The sequence below is a fragment of the Enoplosus armatus genome, chromosome 7, assembly GCF_043641665.1.
Source record: "Enoplosus armatus isolate fEnoArm2 chromosome 7, fEnoArm2.hap1, whole genome shotgun sequence".
Taxonomy (NCBI): Eukaryota; Metazoa; Chordata; class Actinopteri; order Centrarchiformes; family Enoplosidae; genus Enoplosus; species Enoplosus armatus.
This window is the reverse complement of record NC_092186.1, coordinates 19421707-19444092: the sequence shown is the minus strand read 5'-3', so window position 1 is coordinate 19444092 and position 22386 is coordinate 19421707. Positions and strand designations below refer to the sequence as shown.

The following is a 22386-nucleotide window of genomic DNA, read 5'->3' as shown; positions in this document are numbered from 1 at the left end:
TCCGTCAAATTCGTATCTGCCCATACCGTGAATTTATTTGCATTAGCAGGTTTTATTTCTCGTCACTTTTTTAGTTTACAGCAGAAATAACTCTCCTGCTAGTCTCTGAAAATATCAAAAGATATTAATAGAAATTTATATTTCTTAAAAGCATCTGAATAGTGGCGAGTTTGTTTAAACCTTGGTTTGATCTCAGAAAAGGTACAAATGACTCCTCATATCAAAAAATAGTGAAAAATGTCCATCTCTGCTTTTGAGTGCTCTACAAATGTCTTGTTTTGTCTGACCAACAGTCCAAAACTCAAAGATTTAATTTACAATGATATCAAACAGAGAAAAGCAGCACATCTTCACATTGACGGTGCAGATTAAATTTAAAGTCTCTTAGTAAATTTAAAATCAGTCTACTAATGGATTGATGGACTAGTTGTTTCAGCTGTAATTTTCAGGTCTTCCACTGAAACACCAGAAGCAAATACATCCACAACCAAATACAAACAATCAGGGACAAGCTCTGTATCCTTAAAACATTTATTTTTGTAATAATTTCTCCTTTTTTTCTTTTTGCGTAAGTGCAAAAAATGCACCCAAAAGAGCCACCTGAGGGAAGTCTACATCTTTAAATAAAAAAACAAGCAAAGTGTACATTTATAGTACAAAATTCTCTTTTTAAAAAATTGCACAGTTTGTGTATAATATATATATTCATAATCTCCATTTTAAACAAACTTTAAAGGCTCAGAAAGTAAACAAAATTCACCAAATGAAAAATAAAAACATTTTTTCCCTAGAATTTAAAGCTGAGGAAACTTGAGACCCTGTTTTCATTTGTGTCCACCATAAATATACATATTTATATGCAAGTCTCTTTACATATAGTCTCTGTGCTAGTGTTTGACCAGACAATCAAAATTATTGCAAAGTAGTTTAGTCCTACTATAAAACATGGGGTGGGGGGGTGGGGGATAAAAGCTTCTTTCTGCTGAAGGTTCCTTAAGTAATGCAAAAAAAACCTGGGTTTCTTTACACCCCTTTTGAATTTACTGGAATCCCTGCTTTCACAAAGGTTTCTGTTTCACAAACTGTGTGCATTCAACATTCCCATAAAACAATCCAGAACTCCAGTTTTGCTTTTTTTTTTTTTTTTTTTTTTTAGCAAGAACACACATTTCCCTGACTTATTTTTTTTTGTTTTTGTTTTTGAACTTTACACAGCGGCCCTGCCCAGAGGTGGTGGTCAGCGTCGATACGGGTGGAAGCCCTGTACGTTGTGGTTCTGCCCTCTGCCAAATGCAGTGGCGGCAGGCTGGGGAGCAGCGGCGGGCTGTGCTGTTGGGGCCCCGTACGAGGCTGTCGGCTGGTTGGGGTCTGCAAAGCTGTGGCCAAAGGCTGTCAGGTCCTGCCCGTACCCTGAGGAAGACAACAGACAGGAGAGAGCCGGAGAGAGACGAGAGGATTTTAATGTCAGGGTCACCACACTGTGTTCAGGGAGAAGCCTTACTGCTTTAAAGGTAAAATGGTTTAAAATTTTAATGTCAAGGAAAAATCCACCCCCTTACCCTTACACAATATAGCGTATTCCAATTGTTACTTTGGGTTAAATATTTTAATTTTTGGAGATCAATTGTCAAACTCTACTGCAGCTGTTGGAAGTGTTGGTACAGCACATCAAAATGATGATTATCATGCTGCCTTCTTGTTCCAATTATACCAACTTTGTCGCAGCATCTACTTTATAACCAGCCTTAAATATTCTTGAATTTAAATTTTAAGTTTAATAGGCTGTTTCGTCTTATCAGAAGTTTTTTATTGTGACTGTAATTAAATATTCACTAAATCTATATATTTTAGATATATTAGGATCTAAAAAGATCTATTTCTTCTTATTGTTTATTAGTCTATGAAGTGTTCAGAGATGTGTTTGGGATAAAGTGCTGTATACATAAATTAACTGTAACACACCAAACAACTAAATGAAACAAGAAATGAAATGTGCATTTTGAGTGTTTAAAGGTTTCATAGTGGATTTTTCCTCTAGATTCAAATACTGTATTCCTTCAATGAGCCCTTTAGTGTTGAATATTATTGTGCAACAATGTTAAAATGTATAGAGACAAAAATGACAATTTCAGGTGAATTTAATTATTTGAATTTAATCATTTAAAATGGGCTTCATTGAGGAAAACAATCTCTAGATTCTCTTGATGATCAGTGCAACACGCACAATGTTCCTCTATTCAGACACTGGATGGCACCACCTCCCTGCAAACAGACATGGGAACCAAAGTGACACCCAGGGAAGGAAACTAATCTGCCTGAAAAAATGGCTGGTACAACTCAAAATTCAGCTGCCGCTGTCCGAGCCAAAGGGCCTTTAAGGTTTGCTTCCAAATGGCTGGTAAAATATGAAAACCAGTTGCAGCCAAATCTTTCCAGCATTTTGCTGGCGACTGGTTATTTTCCTGCCCTGGTAACATCCAGTTAGTACTGATTTTGAAATGTCACCAATAAATTATACGTTATAGATAACTAGAATGGAAAGACAAGAGATAGAAAGACAGAAAGAAAGAAAGAAAAAAGGGGGAAAAGTTAGAAAATACGACACATTTCTTTCGGGATGCTCAAAGTGCTCCATGAACGGAACAAAAGTAAGAAATCTGAAGAACAGGGAGCGGTCCCAACAGGACTGCCCGACAGAAGAATCTGAGAGAAATTGGAAATTTACTGGCATGGTGTCCTTCTTTAAATCTTCTTTCCTTTCTCACCCCTTTAGCTATAATGTGGAGACAGTACATGGGGGAAAAAAACAACGGGTGAATGGACTGCTGACACATAGGGACAACTGAACCATGAACACATTTTCTGACAATTAGATCATCCTTTTACAATCAGCAAAGCAATGCGGACAGAGAGAGTGGACAAAAAATGAGGACATGGATAGTCTTGGTATAGTAAAAGCTACAGCCACTGAGAGAGAGGACATGCTTAGAGCTCTGAATGCCAAGCTTCAATGTAAATGTCTTTCAAATCCACTCAGCTGTGAGACAGTCAATGGCTGCGTTTTACTACACAAGAGTACACGCAGTAATTTGTATGTACATGCAAAATGTACATGCAAAATACGGAACTGAGCAAAAGAAAAGAGGAAAAGAACCAGGTTGCAGCTCTATAAACACTACAGTACTGAACAAATGCTACTTTTGTGGTTGGAGAAGACGATGCTGGCACCTACCTGCACTATATCCTCCCTGCTCATCCTGACCATAACTGTGAGAAGGACGCGTTGGTCCGTAGGCAGAGGGGTCCTGAGGGTAGTTACCCAAGCCTATCAGGGAGATGAGGAGACCAGGTTGACTGAACCCAGATACTGCTGGCCGACTACTTTACATAGTTCCCCCCTTACTGAGCTAACAGAGCTGTAGATTTACACTCATTTACTGCGTCTGCACTATGCTGGGAGAGACGTCACTGCTCAGCTTCATCTGGAAGTCAAAACAAAATTGAGTGTGAGTGTGTGAGCTATCTGCTAGCACGCCTGACGTTTTATCATGCCAGCCTGGTCTCATGAAATTTTGTGAAATGTGCATGATGTGCTAAGATGCAAGTAACGTGAGGAATATGTTTTCCTACCAAGAAAATATTACGAGAAGGAGGCAACTAGTAACAGGAACTAGACCAACCATACCAGTGGTTTTGCATGTTGTAGTCCATAAAATACGACTTGTATATACGTCACACATTGCTGCCAAACATTTTCCAAAGAATGCCGTAAGTTTCTAGATTGGTCTCCTATCTTTTAACTTGAAATTGACTTGAAACTTGATTCATCTTTGTGTCACATTACGTTGTTTTGAGTACTCCAGTTGTAAGCACTGGCCATTTACCATTGGTTCTGAGTAGCACGACATCAGAACAAGTGCTATGAGAACTCTCTCTGCTGGATAATTCAAGGACATTTCAACATCCCAAAGTTGCCAAAACCCAATCCTATGAACTATATTGTTGAAAAAAATCTAATTCATAAAGTCTACATGGGCATAACTCAAGGGGCAATATGTTTCTTGCATTAATATAAGTTGCTCTTCAGCAGTAAATTCTCAAATTTCAGATGTCACAGTGTTCTTGAACGCACCAAGAATGAGTTTTGCCCAAACAAAAGTAAACAAAATGTTTACTGTGATGACTAACCTGTGAATGGAGTTTCAAGTTTCACAGTGTACTGTAATAAAAGTTTAGCCTTCCCGGAAGGTGAGAATCACTAAAAAAATATATGGTATGCATTCGAAAATGATTGGTATTAAATTAAATAATAATGAGTTAAAACATGCAAAGCGACTGGTTTGATCTTTACTCTAACCAAATTAGTTTAACTCCCTAACTCCACATTAGCCAAACTTAACCTTAACTGAAACCAAACTTGCTTTTTTTGTTTGACCTCAACCATTTACTAATTTTACACAAGTAAAAATATCATATCCAGTTCCTGCTATTGTCACAAAGACTTTCATAGTTTCATAGTAGTTTCATAGTAGAGATGTGTGATTTCTGTCCACAACATCAACATCACCAGCGTTTCTGATTTTCTGCTCATTTCACAAAAAACGTTGTGAGACTGTGTTGCTACTACTGACTTTGATTACTGGGTGCCTGAACAGGCAGCGGACACTAAATGCAAAAAGCTGGATGGAAGATAAGCACAAGCAGGAAACACTGAACACGATGGGCACCTGTCATGACTGACAGCGATCACATGACTGCTTTAAATGTAGATCCAGCAGTGTGAAGCAGCTGTAAGCCAAGTCAGAAGAAAAACACCAGCCAGCCAAAAAACTGAATGTAGCCTCTGAATGAACATCTGACTCTTATCTGGCTGTGTGCTTATGTGACTGAATGGGTGAATGCTGAATGAAGACTGAGCTTATTCCTTTTCTATGGATGCTGGTTAGTTTTCACAGTATCTCAGTCTTCATTTTGGTTCAGAGCTGAAAACCTCCAGCCTCCTCTTGCGCTCTCAGCATGATCTCAAGCCCTTAATCCTGCATGAGTATCCCCTAAATGTTTTAAATGACAGAAATTAACAAGGCACATCGTTCTCTAAATTAACACTAGAACTGCTTGAGGAAATGTCGTATTTTCAAGTCCCTACACAATGACTGAAATCTGGCCAAAGGTAATATTAGACTAGAGAACAGTCCAGCTCAAGGACCACAAAGACACAGAAAGTCAAACCTACAAACACATCAGTCTAAAACTTACTTGCACATAACTCTAACTAATATCTGCATTTATCTACAAGGCAGAGGGGCAAACTTCACATTTTGCAGACAAGCATGCAAAGCTACGGAGTGATAAATTGATGGACATGTTGAACATTTTTTGATAGGTAGCTTGGCAGGTTGGACATGCCTAATTCCAGAAATAACGTTTCATGGGCATAATATTGTCATGCTGGTGCTCTTCTATGGCGATTCGTGCCAAGACCAGGAAAAGAAACCTGCACAGTCATCAACAGGGAGGAAGAGGAGGAGGTGTAGGAGGGAATAATTGAAAGGTAGGAATATTTGAACCAAGTCAAATGTCTAGTACAGTCGGTCAGGAGAAGGTTGCACTCCCTTGAAAATTAAAATAAAATAAAAATGCAAAACAAAAACAAAAAAAACATTGCAAGGCAGGATGATCTAATTCAAACCTACCAATCTTTTTAACAATCCACAGCCCAGCTGGAAAGACTCGACAGAAATGACTGCTGAAGACTCCTGGATATGGTGAAACTTCAGCAGCATCTTCAAGGCGGAGCCGGAGGGGTTCATGTTTGCAAGAAGCATGTATGCACGTGTAGCTGTTCAAGCTAAATGATACCAAGAGCAAGATGCTGCTTGTCTAAGTGTTGTAGATATGCACTTAAATGAGCTGTAGTTGCATCCAATAAAATATCCAGGAAGATGGGCAGGGCCAAGGGGTGAAGAAAAACTTAAATGGGAGAGAAAGGGCAGCAAACTGCTTAATGCACAATGCTTTTCTTACCATACTGGCTATAAGGGAAGTCAGGCTGCCCAGTGGGAGCTTTGCTCAAGTCCTGAGTTGGTGTGGTGGCGGGGGCAAAGCCAAGCGTTGCAGTTCCTGGAGTGGTGGGCGGAGGAGGAACCTGTGGAGCATACTGGTCTGCTTGTGGTGTGCCGAAACTGTAACCTGTTGGAGAGTAATAAGATAATTTCTATGACTTTTACCTTCAGATCATTTCCTACCGTTGCTTTATCACAGACGGTATCCTACAGTATGTATGAGTACAAAGGCCTCAGACCAGATGGCCCTGGTCAAACCCCAGTGTTGGTGTCCCTGAGTAAAACACAAAATCTCTTCCACAAGTTCAGTCTTCAGTCACAAAATCTAGTTGACCACACCGTACCGTCACACAAAAACTTGTCAAGGTATTAATCCATTTCTTCAGCAAATCTCATTTTAGGCTGTAAGAACACAAGTTGTACATCCACATCTTTTAAATATCAGCTGCCAGATCAAATTGTGACCACTCTGCCAACACACTTGTGACAGATCGTTTTGGGCTTCTTTCCCACTGGCTTTAGCTTCGTATATCTGCTAACAGGTTTAAGTGGCGGAAGGTAATAATCCCCTCACAGGCTTTATTGCAGCATTTAATGAAATGCTGCATATCTGCGAGTCACGCTGTCCATCTCTGATAAGCGGGAGGTTCCTCCCTGACCACAGCAACAGCAAAGCTGCCAGGAAAACCTGACACAGATTCAATGAACACATTTTAGTAAAAATGTAGTTTCTGAGGCTTTTGCACTCTGAAGAAAGAAACTTCTAGAGAACACTTTTTGGCAGAGAAGTAGAATTTCAACACAGCTGATTATCTGTGACAAAACTCAATATCAGTTTTCAGAAATTCCTTATTCACGGTGTTACCTTTACTTATACCATATTACCTGTAAGCACTTTGTAGTGAAGTCAAAACAACACCAAAGTGTAATGAGCGAGTGTATCAGTATCACTGACCAAACTGTGGTGCTGTGCTGTAGCCCTGCTGAGGGTAGCCCTGAGGTGCAGCGAAGCCGCCCGCCGGGGTCGTGACCAGGAATGCGTTGAAAGGTGACGGAGGCTGTGTGGGGGTCCCACGGCCTGCTGACAACGGAGGTCCATACCCCCCTGCTCCAACACAGAACAGATCTATTTTATAGAGACGTTTTTACATAAATATATGTACATATTATATGAATTAACAGGACTTGAATTAAGTACACATTCAATGTTGACTGTGACAACAAAATGTACTGTCTCTGCACTGCATCAATTTGAAAGTCAGTCTTATTGAACAGCTGAATAACAGACAAAGTTGATAAATAAATGGTTTCGCAGAACACAATCTGAAGCTGAATGAAACTGAAGTATCTTCTGAATTAGCACAGGGACAACACTGCAGTGAGCGTTGCAGGTTGACCCGGAGGTGGTGATATGAAACCGAGCCTGACCAATAGCAGGGGGAGGCTGGAATCTATTCAAGGCTGCCATCTGTCTCGAGCAGCAAATTATCAGCAGCCTCAGCCATTATGAATCAGTGATAACACGTGCTGTTAACTGTCATCAGACTATTGGCCACACAGAGTGCAAGCTCACTTCTGTGACACAAGCGCTTCAAGATGAGCACATGATCACATGGCAAAGACACAAAATCTATCTGCAATTTGATCAATTCATAGTTAAGCAACATAAAGAAAAACAACTAATTCGCTAACATGGAAAGAAAGGATATTTTCTGTGTGCTGTCAAGTGGAGGTTGAACACCTACCTATGGGTTGGCCAGTAGTCGACACCCACACTCCTTCAAGAGGAGGGAAAAAAAAAAACTTTAGACTGAGGACAATTCTGTTGCCTGAAATGTAAAATGTTCACAGAATCCAGTTTAACAGTGCAGGCAGTGACCTAAATGCACACGGTTGATGTTAAAAAGCAGAAGGTTTAACACATTCAAACAGTTACTACTGGGTTTTCCTCTGAGCAGTGAGCCCCGCTCGCTCGGACTTGTTCCCACTCACCCTGTGGCCCGTAAGCCTGTTGCCAGCCCTGGGCAGGCTGTGTTGTCCAACCATTAGCTGCGCTCAAGATGCCCCTGGGTGCCCACTGGCCAGGGCCAAGCTGGCCAGGAGCTTTGCTGTCACGAGGCTCAGCCTTCTTCACTTCCACCTGGACAAAGGACAAGAAGGGCACATTTGGCAACACCAGTATAAGGTCCATGACGTCGCTCACCTAGACAGACCTGTCCTACCACTGATTATTTAATCTCAACATTTTGGGCCAGTTTGAAATCTTTCACGTTATGTTCATTAGAATAATGAGGGGTTGTTGATAATTAATATTACTGTGTAGCCAGGTGAGCTGTACAGCTATGTGTCTCAGGTACTAATTATCAAGCAGGAATTTCACAGTGGCCAAAATCATGTTGCAACGACAGTAAATGATACACATTTATTTTTAAATGCATCATCTCCAGATCACAGCCTCTTAAGATGTACCTGAGAAACACAGATTTATTTCTATAAATCCTCGAATGAATTGCCCTATATATGATAAAGACGTCTAATGGAAGGTCAAGACTTACCTTTCTCCGGCTAACGCTTACAAAGAATCTCGTTTTTATTTTATTTGGAATAAGTTTTAGGGGGGGAAATGGATGTAGAGAGAAATTTGTATCTCAGTTCTAACAGATATATATAAGGTAAACATGCAAATAGTATAAATAAACTTTTTCAGTCAATCTAAAATTGAATCTTCATACTGTGCCAAAGGTGAGAATAAAATGCTCAATTGAGTACAAGTGACTGATACACTTTGACCCCAATATAATGTCAAATTGCTGCTGGAGGACAATGTCTTTATACAACTAAAACCTCAAATATTAGAAAGGTGATCTCTAAGTTTCTTTTTGATGAGAATTCAATTATAATAATAAAGAACGCTTATTGTTTGGGCATTACTGCCTTATACAATTTAACACTCGTAGTATACGATATACAATAGTTTACTGCCTTCTGTCAAAAATAAATGTACTGCCCCAATAACAAACTTTCCCTCCTGTAACTAGGCAAAGCTACCAGCAGTTAACCAGAGCAAAGAAACAGGCTGAGACTAAGGGGGAGCCAACCAGAAATAGACTGAGGGGTTGAGTTATTGGGGTCACCTTGCAGGAGAAAACGAATCACAAATTCCTCCCAGCTTTAAGGTGTTGCCACCTTCCTCAGCCTCCCCTCTTCCTTCTCTGTCGACCTAATTACATGCACATGTTTCCGGCAGTGGCCCCACCGCCGGCGGCAGCTACCTGAGCACTTTCTCCCGTGGGCATCACAGCTACAAGTGATGGATACCATGACTTCTGTACAGTCCCCAACAGCAGAACTGGGATTTGTTCCACAGTTTGATGTGCTCCAATTTCTAATTTTGTAACTCATATCTCCCAGTCTCCCTCAAGTCCCAGCGTAAGGTAATGTCAAGTCAAGAACAATGGATTAAGTCGAGCCTTGATTCCTGCTGGAAACCAGGGCAAAGTCAAGGGGGGGCGGGTACCAAGGGGAGTATACAGGTTGGGCTTAATCATTTACCTTGGAAATGGGATTCGGATCTTTTTAATGTAATAATCAGCGACATTTCAATACAAATGTCTTGTGTTATTACTCAATATTATTGATTAACATAATACAAATCCAGGAAAGCTTTTACAAAACAATCTGTCTCTCTTCTGGGAAAAAAATTAATTGGCACACAAGAAAACAACTCTTTTATTTATAGTTTGTTCACAATAAAGAGAGGAGGGGCGTCTCAGGGGTCAAGTGGTTTAAGGTGCTGACCCCAAACCACTCCAGCCTGGGATACACTCTCTCTCTCTCTCTCTCTCTCTCGTCATTGCTCTACTGTCCACTCTCAAATAAAAGCACCCAAATAATACTTTTTTATCCTTTAAAATCCCCACGACTTAACAAAGAATGTGCCACCTACAGAAACTCATCAAGGCTTCATCAAGACAAAAATCCGAGAAAGAAAATACAAGTACTTTACTACTACTCTAGGAAGTGCTACAACAATTTGCACTTTTTAGCAAAAATGGACGCTGCTTTAAGGTTGTCTATAAGAGTTAAAAACCTTAAATAAATAAAATATACAAAATATACACAAAGGTCTTCTGAGGGTAAAGTATCAGACAGACTGGCCAAATATTTAAGACACTAACGCAGCCATGTAAAGATCAAAGATAGAAACACGTGATGATGTATGATAGAGTGGATATAACTACACTGTGTTTGACTTTGATCATTTTCTCATTTTGCCCACAAATCTTTACGGTCGGCATGGGCGACAGAAAGGAGACAGCCTCTCTTCTGTATCTCTGTAGAGTGGTTTAAAAGCTGCTAATTACAAAATGTCTATTGGGGAAAAGGGGGTTTGTTAATGAATGAGAGCTTTAAAAGTACATTTGTGTCAAGACCAATCCTAGCCAGATATGCACCAAGTAGTGCTTTATTTCACTACAGTACTACAGTTCTTTTAATGGTTTGTTTTACTCAGCTGGGGTGCCAGATGGGTGGTGTTTGCCACATGCAACAGAATAGAAGGACTGCCAGAAGGTTAGGAGGTGTGCTTGAATATATAACAGCACAGTGAATTTATTGTTTTTACCCGGATGGACAGCTTACCTGACACTATCTGAAATGTCTTTGTGCAGTAAACCTCATCCATCTGGTACACACACTGAGTTAAAACAAATACCAAGAAGTGACATGCAAATATTATTGTGCGCCTCATGTCTCATCCTAAGCAGCATTTAAGAAAGAAATGCCAATTGTTATTTAGAAAACTGACAGACACAGTATGGAGATTCTTCAACTGAGGTCACTGAGTTGAGCTTTTTCTTTATCTTTTCAAAGAGAAAAAAAAAAAAAAAAAAACATGTTGACGTGTAAGTGACCTGCCAACAAAATATCAGAAAACAAAAGAAACAGAACTGATTGGACCAATCCTTTAGGTGATATATATTCAGTGAAATTCTGTGAGCTTTTAAGTCTCAACATTTCTTTTGCTTTATTATCTTTTAAATATCAAAAACAGACCAAACCATGTAACTTTAATATTTTAAGTACAATCTAATGCACTTAAGACATCCTAAAGGAGTGGTCAATTTAAACAAAGCCTTGGGTGACAATAGAAACTGTCATATAACAGCATTTGTGAAGGATCATTGTGCCTCTGGAAACTACAAGCCAAAGCAGTAAGTGTAAGGGTAGTAGGCGTTTAGTAAAGTAAATGAATTTAGTGGCATGATCATTTTAAGATGTTAAAAGCTAACTTTGTGCTATATGATGCTGCGGTCACTAATGGGAAGCCACTGGAAAATTAGCTCTAACTAATGAAACAGCATCACGGTATAATTCTCACTCTGTCGCCCAAGCCTCTGTTTGATCTTAAGGGTAAAATAAAACTACAACTACACACTTTTTTGCCCATGATGTCGTGAAAATGCATGTTGACAGCCTGGTCCACTGATTGTTCGGCCTCGAAAGTAATAAATCCAAAACCTAGCCAACGACCAAGAGTGAATCAAGGTAGCAGGGGGGTTGTGACAACACAAGATGAAGAACAGTATTGGGCTTCAGCAGAGTGAGGATCCGTCAAGACTGAGCAAGAGGCTCCTGGGGTTCGGATGATGTCGCAGACTTGCAGAACAACACAAATCCAAGACTAAAGCCTGGGGGATTGAAGGAAACTTTTCTCTTTACTGTGCAGTGAAATATTTTGTGAAGATAACAACACAGGACTGCTTAACTGCTAAACATGAAGACTGATGAGCGTAGCATTTGATTTAATGTGAAATGTCACATGAAAAAGGTCAATTAAGTCCATCTTCCACCCTTTAACATTGATAAATGCCAATTGAACCAATACTACATTTTGTTACTTCATGCCGTTTCATCCAAACCCCACCTTGATCTGTCCCTTGGTATATTGCTGTGGAGCACACACTCGCAGCAGCCATTGTTAATGCATCACAAAAATATGGAGAAACACAAACTGTAGAATGCCTAAAGCTTTCTCCAAGCTTTCCCAAATTCAGTGTTTTACTTTTGAGTCAGCCAGGATAAGCCTAAAATGGACAATTAAAATATTGCTCACAACGGTAACACAAAGATATAGGCCATAACTGGTTTCCCAAAGTGGCGAGTTTCTGATTTCGATCACAAGTTTTCATGGGGGATATACAAAGTTCATCAACAAGAAGGCAAAGTCCAAAGAACTTTCTGGTCCAACATTTCGGCCACGACAGCTGCTGAGTAACCTTCTTTCATCCAACTATCTGGAACAGAACTTTTCAGAGCGTTAGCGCGCTGCAGTGATCTACTTTCAATTTGATTAACTTTCTGCTATGGCAGAATTGGGTTGTGTGCACAACTCCACTTAGGGACCTAACCTGAATCCAATTAAACGTCCTACGAGACAACTGAGATTTTCGAGACCTCTAGTACCATGCCAAGCATTCCCAAGCCTCACGATCTATTGCTATTAATAACATCTGTCAATGACCCGTCCTTAATCTAAATTTAAAACCAAGTTGACACATTAAAGAGTTTGACATGTGTTAGTTACAGTGACTTGGCTACACTCAGGTTTAAATTTTAAAGACTTGTCATTGAAATCAGATATGAACGACTGATGAAAGTATATTAGAAGACATGAAAATAAAGCTTACTGTGGACTGGCTATCACTCAGACTACTGGAGGTAGAACTGGGAAACAATTTGATATCAGCATTTATAGATCCGCAACAAACTATTTCATGGTTGATTCGTCAATTGACAGAAAATCAACAATCAACTATTTTGATAATAATAATTTAGAAATGTTTACGCAAGAATGACAATAATTTGCTGAGTTAGGCTTCTTGAATATAATTTTTTTTTGTTTTTTATGACTATACGCTGAATATCTTGGAATATCTTGGTTTTGGACTGTTGGTCAAAACCTGACATTTGAAAACATTATTATAATGAACATTCTTCACTATTTGCTGAAATTTTATCCACCAAACAATTAATCTATTAAACTTGTAAATAATTGGTTAATAATTAATCGATAATGAAATTATCATTAGTTGCAGCCTTAATCATTTATTCTCTCTATAATTATGTTATTACACAATTATCTGATTACAGTATCTAATTCTTGTAAGACACCTAACAAGCATTTGACATTTTTTGTGGCATGTCTATTTTTACAGATATTGGTCTGATATTTACACTGATATTGTCGGTCAATCAAACTAAACATCTTAATTTAAAAAATAATAACCATTCAAAGGATGCAAGTCAACATCGGGTGTCATTTCCCATCAAACACACATTTATGAATGAAAACTTCAACTGCTGGTAAACTATCGCTAAAATAACTAAATATATAACAAATCCCCAACACACTCCTTTTCTCTAAATACAGAGAAATATCAACTTATATCAATTTGATGCAACTTTGTGTACACCCCATTTTGACCATGTACAAAAATTTGGATTTTTTTACATTTGGCCTGTACCTCTGTGCTACCAGTCTATGCACAGTAACCTAAAGGAGAAAAGACAAATCTTAAGAGACACCGTTAATCACATTCAAACCATTCACAAGGAGAAGGGGGACAGAAGAAAGAAAAATAGAAAGGACTTACTTACAAAAATACTTAACTTTCTACATATGGGAAAACACATACTATGCCATTTAAGATACATGTATCAGTTACGTCTAAATCAAGGTAAAGAAAACTTATTCCAATGTTGAAAGACTAATGGTTTTAGTAAAAGAAAGCTGTTTATACTATTAAAGATTATGTAATGGTTGTTACTGGTGCAATACATCATGTTAAATTCCAATGACAAACTATTCTGGGTTTCTCCCAATAGAGAATGAATGGGGGTTTTGAAGGGAGAGCAGTAGTACATGTTGTGGGTCAGTGGCCGCTGCATCATTGCTATGTAGGACAAATGCAGATGAAACAGCTGTGACTGTAACTCAGCGGGCAGAGTCTGACACCAACACTGCCGGTGGCGTGAGGTCTGATTCCCTGTGAGGCCATCCATGCTAAAAGTGTCGGCACATGTCATAAACTCATGATACAGTTATGATTAACTGGACAAACTATTTTCTACTGTCTCTCATTTCTACTGACAGGAAAATATATTAGAGAGACTTTTGAAATAGCAAAGGACACGTAAAAACCTTTTTATATGGTTCCATTGTTCCAGTCATAACAACGTAATATTCACCTTCAGCGTTTGGGCTGAAACCAACCTCTTTGAAGGACAAATCCTTAGATACTCAAACTGTGCTCAATATGCCAGTTACATGTTGTGATAAAGTACTGTATTTTTTGGAGCACCTACTTTCCTGAAACCTGCCTTCTCTCCTTCAGTTAGTGGTTTTCTTTGCTTCCCAGAACGCCTTCTAACAACTGTCCAGTTAGATGCATGAACTTGCATTTAATAAGTTTTAGTGTAGATATAAGTTTCAGGGGGTCACACTCCTTAAAACATGATACATCTTTTAGCTGTATTGCAACCTGCTTTATTGACGCTTCTGTAAGAACAAACTGGCATCCCTGCTTCTGAAACTGACTTTTCTTATTTTTATCTTTGATGGACTACATAGCTTAAAATGTTCAATTAGATCAATAAGTTGATCTAATTTTGCTTAAGTCATTTTTTAAGCAAAAATTCAATGAAGGTGGACTGTTATTAATCAAAACATTATATAGGCAGATTAATCAATAATTGAAAAAAAAATAACAAAAATGCAGTAACATCTTGTTTACATTTGGCCAGTCATCCACAGCAGTGGGAACAAAACAAACAGCAGAAAGGAGCTAAACATTGAGTTCATCACCAGCTAATGCCACCATTTGTTTTAGGGTGCTCCCGTTTGATTTGACTTACTCAGGCTGCTGAAGACTCATATTAGCTTCAAATAAACACTTGAATACATTTCTGCATAGTTTTTTTTTGCAGTTTTTGGATTTTGTACACTGGAAACATGTTAGAAGGGGATCTCTTAACGTCCAACATGAACAGGAGGAATAATTATACCAATTCTTTAAATGTTCATACGGGCACCAGACTATTGTTTTAAGACAGACTTGAAAAACTGTGAGTCTCTCCTTGAACACATCAGATGCTTGTGGACTTGTAGAAAATTCATACGTCCTCAAACAAACCTGAATGTTTCACTGAGCTGTTTGAATCAGACAAATTTTCCTCATAACATTTACAAGAGCCCTCTGTGCACCTGGGTTAATACATTTTGATGTAGTAATCATAATCATTCCAACAAGAATACTACTCATGTAGTGAGTCCAGGGAACCTTACAGTGCTCTTGAGGATGATCATTTTTAGCATTTCCGCCCTGATAAAGACAGGTTGAAAACCAGTCTGTGTTTTAACCATTATTCTTGACTAAAAGCTTTTAAGATACCTTGTGTCCTTGCTCTGCCTGAGAGTGCCTGAAGAACACTTTTATTCTGAAAACAATATATTCCATGGAGTAGAAATGTGTCTGTGGAGCAGACTCATGTTGTCACACAAGGTCATGAAGGACACTGCATCAGTCCGAATCAGAGCCTGCGATTTCTGAAACAATTTTTAGATTTGAGCATGTGACAAAGGCTGAGATGTGGTTTGAAGGTGCCATCTACTGTTGTATTATGTGAGCAAATTATGTGTAACATTGTACAAATTTATAACCACCACATTAACTGAAGGTGCCCACCTTGATGCCTGTTTAAGACTTTCATGTATTTCACAGGAGAGCAGAGTTTTTCGCATTACACTACGCTTTTCATTTCACCTCGAGAAATATCAAGTTTTATTTTCCATCTGATGTACCCTGTGGTGACTTGGTACAAGGTTTTATTTAACAAGCTTTTGTGTTTAATTGTGTGTCCTGTTCCTGTTATGGGTGACAGTGTTTAAATTGAATTGAATATCTGGGGCTGAATGGGCTTTTTCTCTTTGGGCCAGAATAGTTTGTCATGAGATTTAAGATGGTAAGGTATGGAGAGGGGAGGAAAAAAAACGGGATCAGCTTTTACCTCGGGGCCTCTGCTTCTCCGCATCATAGATCATTACCACCTCTGTGACCTTGAATGGGACAAAGGGAAACAGTGGCTCCATTTAGAAAATCAGACAGGGTCCATTCTTAGTCCAATTAAATATTCTGCTTCAATTTGGACAAATAATTAATTGCGCTATCCCATCCCACTAAATTTTAATTTGATATACTGTAGTATTGACCCTGTTCAATGTCACATCCATTCAAGCAGTCTTAATGACGATATGAACTGACTTGCATTATGCACATGGCAATACTCACCACTCCGAATCTATTGAAATAGTCCCTGAGTTCAGGCTCGCCGCAGTTATGGGGGATTCCACCTACAAATATCTTCTTTGATTTATTGCTATCAGCTTTGCTGCCCTTCTGAAAGAAAACAGGGAGTGTATGGATTTCAATGTCTGTTAAAGGATCACTCTGGGAAGGGGCCATCATCTATTCAGACAGTGCAGAAGACAAATTAGGTTCTCCTCTTGCCCTGGGGTATAATTCTTAACATGTCATGTCAATGCAAACACTAGTCTCCACAGATCAGAGAGCACAGCTCCCTCCACTTACTCTCAACCACTAAGCATTTCACCATTGCTGTGCACTGCACTCATGCTGTAAGGGCTAGAGGCTGCTTACGACAATAATGATTTTTAACAATTACATCTTCTGCTTTGTTAGTAAAACATTCAGCAGCAGCTGCATGGCTTGAAGTCAGTGAAAGGAGTCCTGGTAGCGGGCAAAGGGCCTCATTTATAAAAGCTTCTGACTTACAATCTATGCTTGCAGCCAAATATGTGACTTATAAAAATGTTTTATTGACAGCAAAGGTGCAATAACTAAAATCTTTGCTGCCCAAAGGGAGAAAATTACTATAATAGATCTGCAGTGGCTTGATAGCATTGTTGATCGACCCACAAATTGCCCAAGTTGCTGCAGAGATTCCTGCCTTTCAAAAAAAAAAAAATCACTGCTGAAAGCAATTTTCTGTACCACACCAGCCTGCTCGTCTCCTAAAGCTACTTGTGTTTTCTCAGTTTTATTCAATGAGGAAGGACAGTTATGAGAACAACTTACTTTAGCTAAGAAGGCAAGAAAATTCTTCTACATTTTCAAAATCAAGAAAACTGTTCCACATTAAAAAAAAGGCTGTGCAAACGCGTTGCTATAATTTCAATATTTAGCATGGTTATACAGGCTTACAACCTCTTCATGAGTCATGTTTGTTACATTTGGGGAAATTGTGACCTTATTATGTGTCAATCCAAGGTGAGTAATATCTGCTGATATTGTTGCAGTCCCTTGATCACAAATAGAGGTCGATACAAATCATAAATTCGTTAATGCTTCTGTGATTTATCAAAACCCCAAACTAATTTCTAGCATTCTCAAAGGTATGAAAGCTGTACACTGTGATCATTTAAAAAAAAAAAAACACTCTCTGAAGACAAAAAGAAAAAAAAACAGAAAATTAGATTTAGGTCAAAGTCAGAGTGTTTTTACAAATGGAGCTCAAGGTCTCCTCATGGCCCCTGAAAAGGAACTAGAGTCCCACCTCAGGAGGAGGGAATGAAGAGACCAAGTCTTATTCCAGCAGAAACACCTAGCCTAGCCTCCCCAGTAGAAATCAGGTTCCTCTTACCCAGCCCTCCTTGGTTCGAGACTTTTCAGGTTGCATTCCTCTGGGAGTGCATGGCTTCGGGTCAATCTGACAGCAGAGAGAGAAAGCGTTTGACATTAGCCCCAAATAAAGGCACCTTCAAATGTTCTTCTTCACTGAATCCATTACATTATACTGGCTCGCCTCACGCAACAGTGCATCATATATACTGACTGACTGACACACATTCATTTGAAGATGTGGCCAATAAAATGTTATGCCCTTCTCCACTTCTGTGAACAGAACAAAGGAGGTAATATGTCATTCATGCAGAGCTGCCTGTATGGAAGCATTAATGCTCGCTTCTTTTCATCTCAGAGAAATCCAGTTTTAACTGCCAATTTTGGAAATTTGACTTTAAACAGGTAAGTCTTGTTGGGCAAACAAATGTCAAAATTTTGCAAGCGTGCATCATTGTTACTAATGTCTGCAGGCAGGTACAACCCAAAGCAAAATTGTACTTCTCCTTGAATAACTTCTAACTACTTTGGGTGATGAAATACAGTCTGAGGTTTTTCACATTGCTCACACAAAGCACAGCCAGATTACTCGAGTTGATTTGACTATCTGCTCCTTTGATTTAAAATACTCACATTTCTTCCATCAAGATTATGCGGCTTTGTCTCCAGCACTGTCCGTACACAATTGGGGTCTTTGAATTTGACAAAGCCGAAGCCTCGCGACTGATTTGTAGTTTTGTCCTTCATGATGACACAATCTACTACTTCCCCATACTGTGAGAAGTAGTTTCTCAGTGTCTCTGAGAAAAGAAAGAAAGAAATGACATAACAGTGGTGCTTCATGACAATAAGCACAGAGCCAGCAGCAATACTGCACATGTGAAATTACAATTGGACATATAACTCAGCTCAGTTTACCTCATGAACACAAAGAATTGTAGTCATGATTTATAGGACTCATGCTTTCATAATGATAAATGATGCAAAGAAAATATCTTCAGCACTTTAACCTGCACTAAAACTGTAACTGGGACCAAAACACATAAAAATTACACAGAGAACACTACAAGTAATTTAGTGACCTTGATGTTGTCTTATGGCAGAATATTGGGAATTGTAACAACATTTTTTTATCTAAAAACATAAAAACACAGTGCAGTCACACTCAAGTCACATATCGACACTCTGAAAGAGCAAACACAGCACTGACCCACTGTCATGTTACATAGCACCAAATGTACATCCAACTACTGTAACGCCCGCACACGCCCACAGAAGCAAGGCGTGCAAGTTTTAACAAATGAGGACTCACTTTGGAGAGGGTTATCGTAATTGCTTTTCTCATTGCTGGGAAGCCCTGGGGCATCGCCAGGGAAACAAGCTCAGAGTTACACAGCGCTGCGGTTCAGATCTTAATGTTAACAGTTCTGTTAACACAGACAAGCCCTTGTGCAAAGTTACACAATGGCCAACCAAGCATGAGTCAGTAAAGGGATTTAGACAAACTAGACCATCTCTGGGACGATGTATACGCACACCTGGTGTAGCCTGTATAATATAGACTCTACCAGAATATGGACTCTGTTTGCTGTTTGCAACTGGTCATCAGTAATTATGCAATGTGAAAAGGGAGAAAGTATCAAAACCACAATGACATATTCCAAACACAGAAAACCTCATTAATAAAGAGAAACAGTGGCCACAAGTAGACTCTACCGACACTGTCTGGTGCATGAACACACAACAAACTACAGACTCCAAAAATGTATTTCAGTCATTTAGTATTGCATTGTAACACGTTTCTATTATTTTGTGTACTTAATATCATGTACTACTACTACTACTAATAAGTAATACTGTACTTACCAACTACTTAATATCTTATGAATATTAATATGTATCAGTGGTGTTATATTGTCCACTCCATGTCACATCAGTAGATCAATATTATCATATAACATTTGATATCATATGACGACATTAGGGCTACATACATTTCGTTCCAATAACCAAAATTATGCTTTCAACACCATACATTAGTGAATACAATACATAGTATAATATAGTGGTGTCTTAACACATCTGATCAAAGAATAAATTAGCAAAACCCTATCAATCTGCTAGACCATCATAGCCATGTTAGTAATGATAGTTATGAACATTTACACACCCTTATTTTAATTATTGTATGAAAGCACCAATTGTCATAACCAAAATATCCTATACTGATATCAATACTGATATCAAGGCAGGAATAAAAACACTTTTATATTTTAATAATATTCCCCTGGTCTACTCTGTATTTCATAGCTAAATATGACCTGATAATCTTTAAAGAGTTTCTTCAACTTTGATTCAAACTTCAACCAAGAGTCCCAGTAAGCTACCAGCCAGATCCTAACAAACAAAAATTTAACAAATAATGCAGCTACAGCTACATCAGTGTCACCTAGATACATCTTCTTGATTAAAAACACTTTCTGCATGAAGCCTTCACAGATTAAACAGTGTAATTTACCTTGTGTGGTACTCCAGTCCAATCCACCCACAAAAAGTTTCCTGAAAGAGTGTTAAGTCAGTCATTGATCTTTTAGTCAGAGTAAATGATAAACTGTTATACAAGCATCATACAAAGAAATGATAACAATCATGGGAGAATTTTGCCTGTCCAGAGGCCTTAAAAGACGTCTTGGTGGAGAAGATTGAAAGCTCACTTTCAGAGCCATAACTCCGCTACAGCTGACTAAACAGCCAAGTACACAGATATTACACAACACGAGGCAACGCTGCTCCCCAAGCTGCTGCAGCTTAGGGAGATGTACAGACAGCTCCAGTTAAAACGCCTGTGTTTCATGTGACTCATGTTAAGTTCCAGTCCGGGCTGTGGATGTAACTTTGGTCTTTTAATACTGCATGCAATGGCCTCGACAATAACGGTCTTTTTACGAACCTCCTGCCACGTAAGTTACCTCGGGACAGAGCCGTAGCGTTTAGCAAGCTAACACAACACTCAGCTGACAAACTGACTCCAGGAGCTGCAGCAGCCACTATCTACCTCCGGCACCAGCCTACACCGCTGAAAACCCAAGTATATTCCAGTCAGTGCGGAGCAGGGGAGAGGAGAGGAGAGCGGCTGCTCGGCTCTCTGCATGCGGACCGGTGAACTCGGATGCTGGTTGCAAAACTGGAAGTTTAACGACAGTTTAAGCGGCACTACTATCAAACTAGCTAACGAGTTAATTCATGTATGATTAGGGATGTAACGTTGTGTATACCGGCAGTGGCAAAACAGGAGGGTTATTGCAGACGAAGATGCTCCATCCTCCAGCAGTGCCCGCTAAATGTCCTCGCATTGGCGAAGTCAAGAAGAGGAGACTTTCGCTTCGCTGGCAAGCGTTAGCTAAGCTAGCTCAGTTGCTTCGAGCTAACTGAAAGCAGCACTGAAATAAGTAACTACACTTTCACACATTCCCTTGACAAGCTAAGTGACAGCACTCCAGACAAACATAGCCTGCATCGCCGTTAGCAGTAACAGTAATAACTGAGCTACTTTCATGACTACTTTCACTTTTTGGCCGTCTTTCCTCAGGCTAGCGATCTCGCTAAGTTACTGAAGCTAGCTTAGCTTGCTAGCTAACGTTAGCTGTCAAATGACAGCTTGACAAGAGAGCACGCTAACTCTAAGTTACAATGCAGTTTACAGTTCAATGCGTCCGCAGCGGAAGGCTTTGTTAAATTGATCTTACCCGACTTCATCTCCGACTAAGTTGTTGTTCATTTCTGAGGCTAAAGCGGGGGACTGTAGGAGCTGTGACCGGCTTATTGCTTCAGTGCTGCCCCTCTCAGACTGAGAGCGGAGGAAGGTCACTCCGCTTTTTGGTTCAAACTGTTCTGCGCAATGACGACGCTGCAGGGGGCAGCGGCCTTTAAAGGAACATTACACCCAACCAGTCCGCTCACTCACTCTCTTTACTATTTTTATCTATCCCAGGGGGGTAGCTAAATGCTTTAAACCCGGAGGTCTTTTTATTTCGCACTTAGTTCATTAAGCATTCCTATCTGGAAATAGCTTTTACAAGGAAAGCCTGAAGAAACAGCCCTAAGAACAATAAATGATAGCTAATAAAAACATTTAAACAACAGCAGAACAATTACAAGCAGACAGGCCACTTAAGACATAATGGGTTGATGACAGAATATAAGAATATCTGTGTGGAAAGTTAATGTGTTTACCAAAGTCAATTGTTTTCTTCCTGTTGAAAGCATTAACATAAGATGAGATAGAACTTTTGAGAGAAAATAGAAATAGTTGAAGAGTAATTGTTGTAACAAAGTAGTAGTGCAAATATAAAAATATAAAAAAAGGTGCACAATGCCAAAAATGTTAACAGGTTAATGGTAGGGATCATAGCTATGTATGAGAAGTGGCATATAGCTATATTTACAATATCAAATCTTAAGTGCAGTTAAGTGTATATGGTTAATTAAAAGGATTATGTGCATGATGCTACATGTAATGTCCCATTATTGCATGTTATGTCCCACAGTCAGTCAATTATGTCTATAGGAAGATACAATGTTATCTTATGTTATGTTAATCCTTTATTTAAACAGACTAATTGAAA

General features: G+C 39.2%; 1 protein-coding gene across 6 annotated transcripts; it reads right to left on the bottom strand.

Moving 5' to 3' along the window:
- Positions 1-527: 527 nt before the first annotated feature.
- Positions 528-21591, bottom strand: dazap1 (DAZ associated protein 1). 6 transcript variants are annotated; one of them, XM_070908791.1, is made up of 14 exons: positions 21508-21591; positions 20280-20320; positions 18395-18561; positions 17784-17849; positions 16412-16519; positions 16131-16179; positions 11500-11582; positions 8055-8202; positions 7808-7840; positions 7018-7167; positions 6025-6189; positions 3233-3325; positions 2726-2773; positions 528-1410 (listed from the first exon to the last, which is right to left on the bottom strand). In XM_070908791.1, exons 1-14 carry the CDS (start codon positions 21537-21539, stop codon positions 1238-1240), a joined length of 1356 nt encoding a protein of 451 aa, XP_070764892.1. In that variant the 5' UTR covers positions 21540-21591; the 3' UTR covers positions 528-1237. The 6 variants fall into 6 exon arrangements, with proteins under 6 accessions (XP_070764892.1, XP_070764897.1, XP_070764893.1 ...); XM_070908796.1 differs by lacking the exon at positions 2726-2773 and adding an exon at positions 5207-5229 and having other exon boundaries at positions 3233-3367; positions 6030-6189; XM_070908792.1 differs by lacking the exon at positions 2726-2773.
- Positions 21592-22386: the final 795 nt, after the last annotated feature.

What these genes read in the sequence shown, in the direction of transcription:
- dazap1 (XM_070908796.1), bottom strand. Translation starts at nt 21,539, where the DNA reads ATGAACAACAACTTAGTCGGAGATGAAGTCGG. An exon ending in ATAATCTTGATGGAAGAAAT is followed by an intron (nt 17,850 to 18,394) that starts GTGAGTATTTTA and finishes CTCTGCTGTCAG; the next exon opens with ATTGACCCGAAGCCATGCAC. An exon ending in CTCGAACCAAGGAGGGCTGG is followed by an intron (nt 16,520 to 17,783) that starts GTAAGAGGAACC and finishes GTTTTCTTTCAG; the next exon opens with AAGGGCAGCAAAGCTGATAG.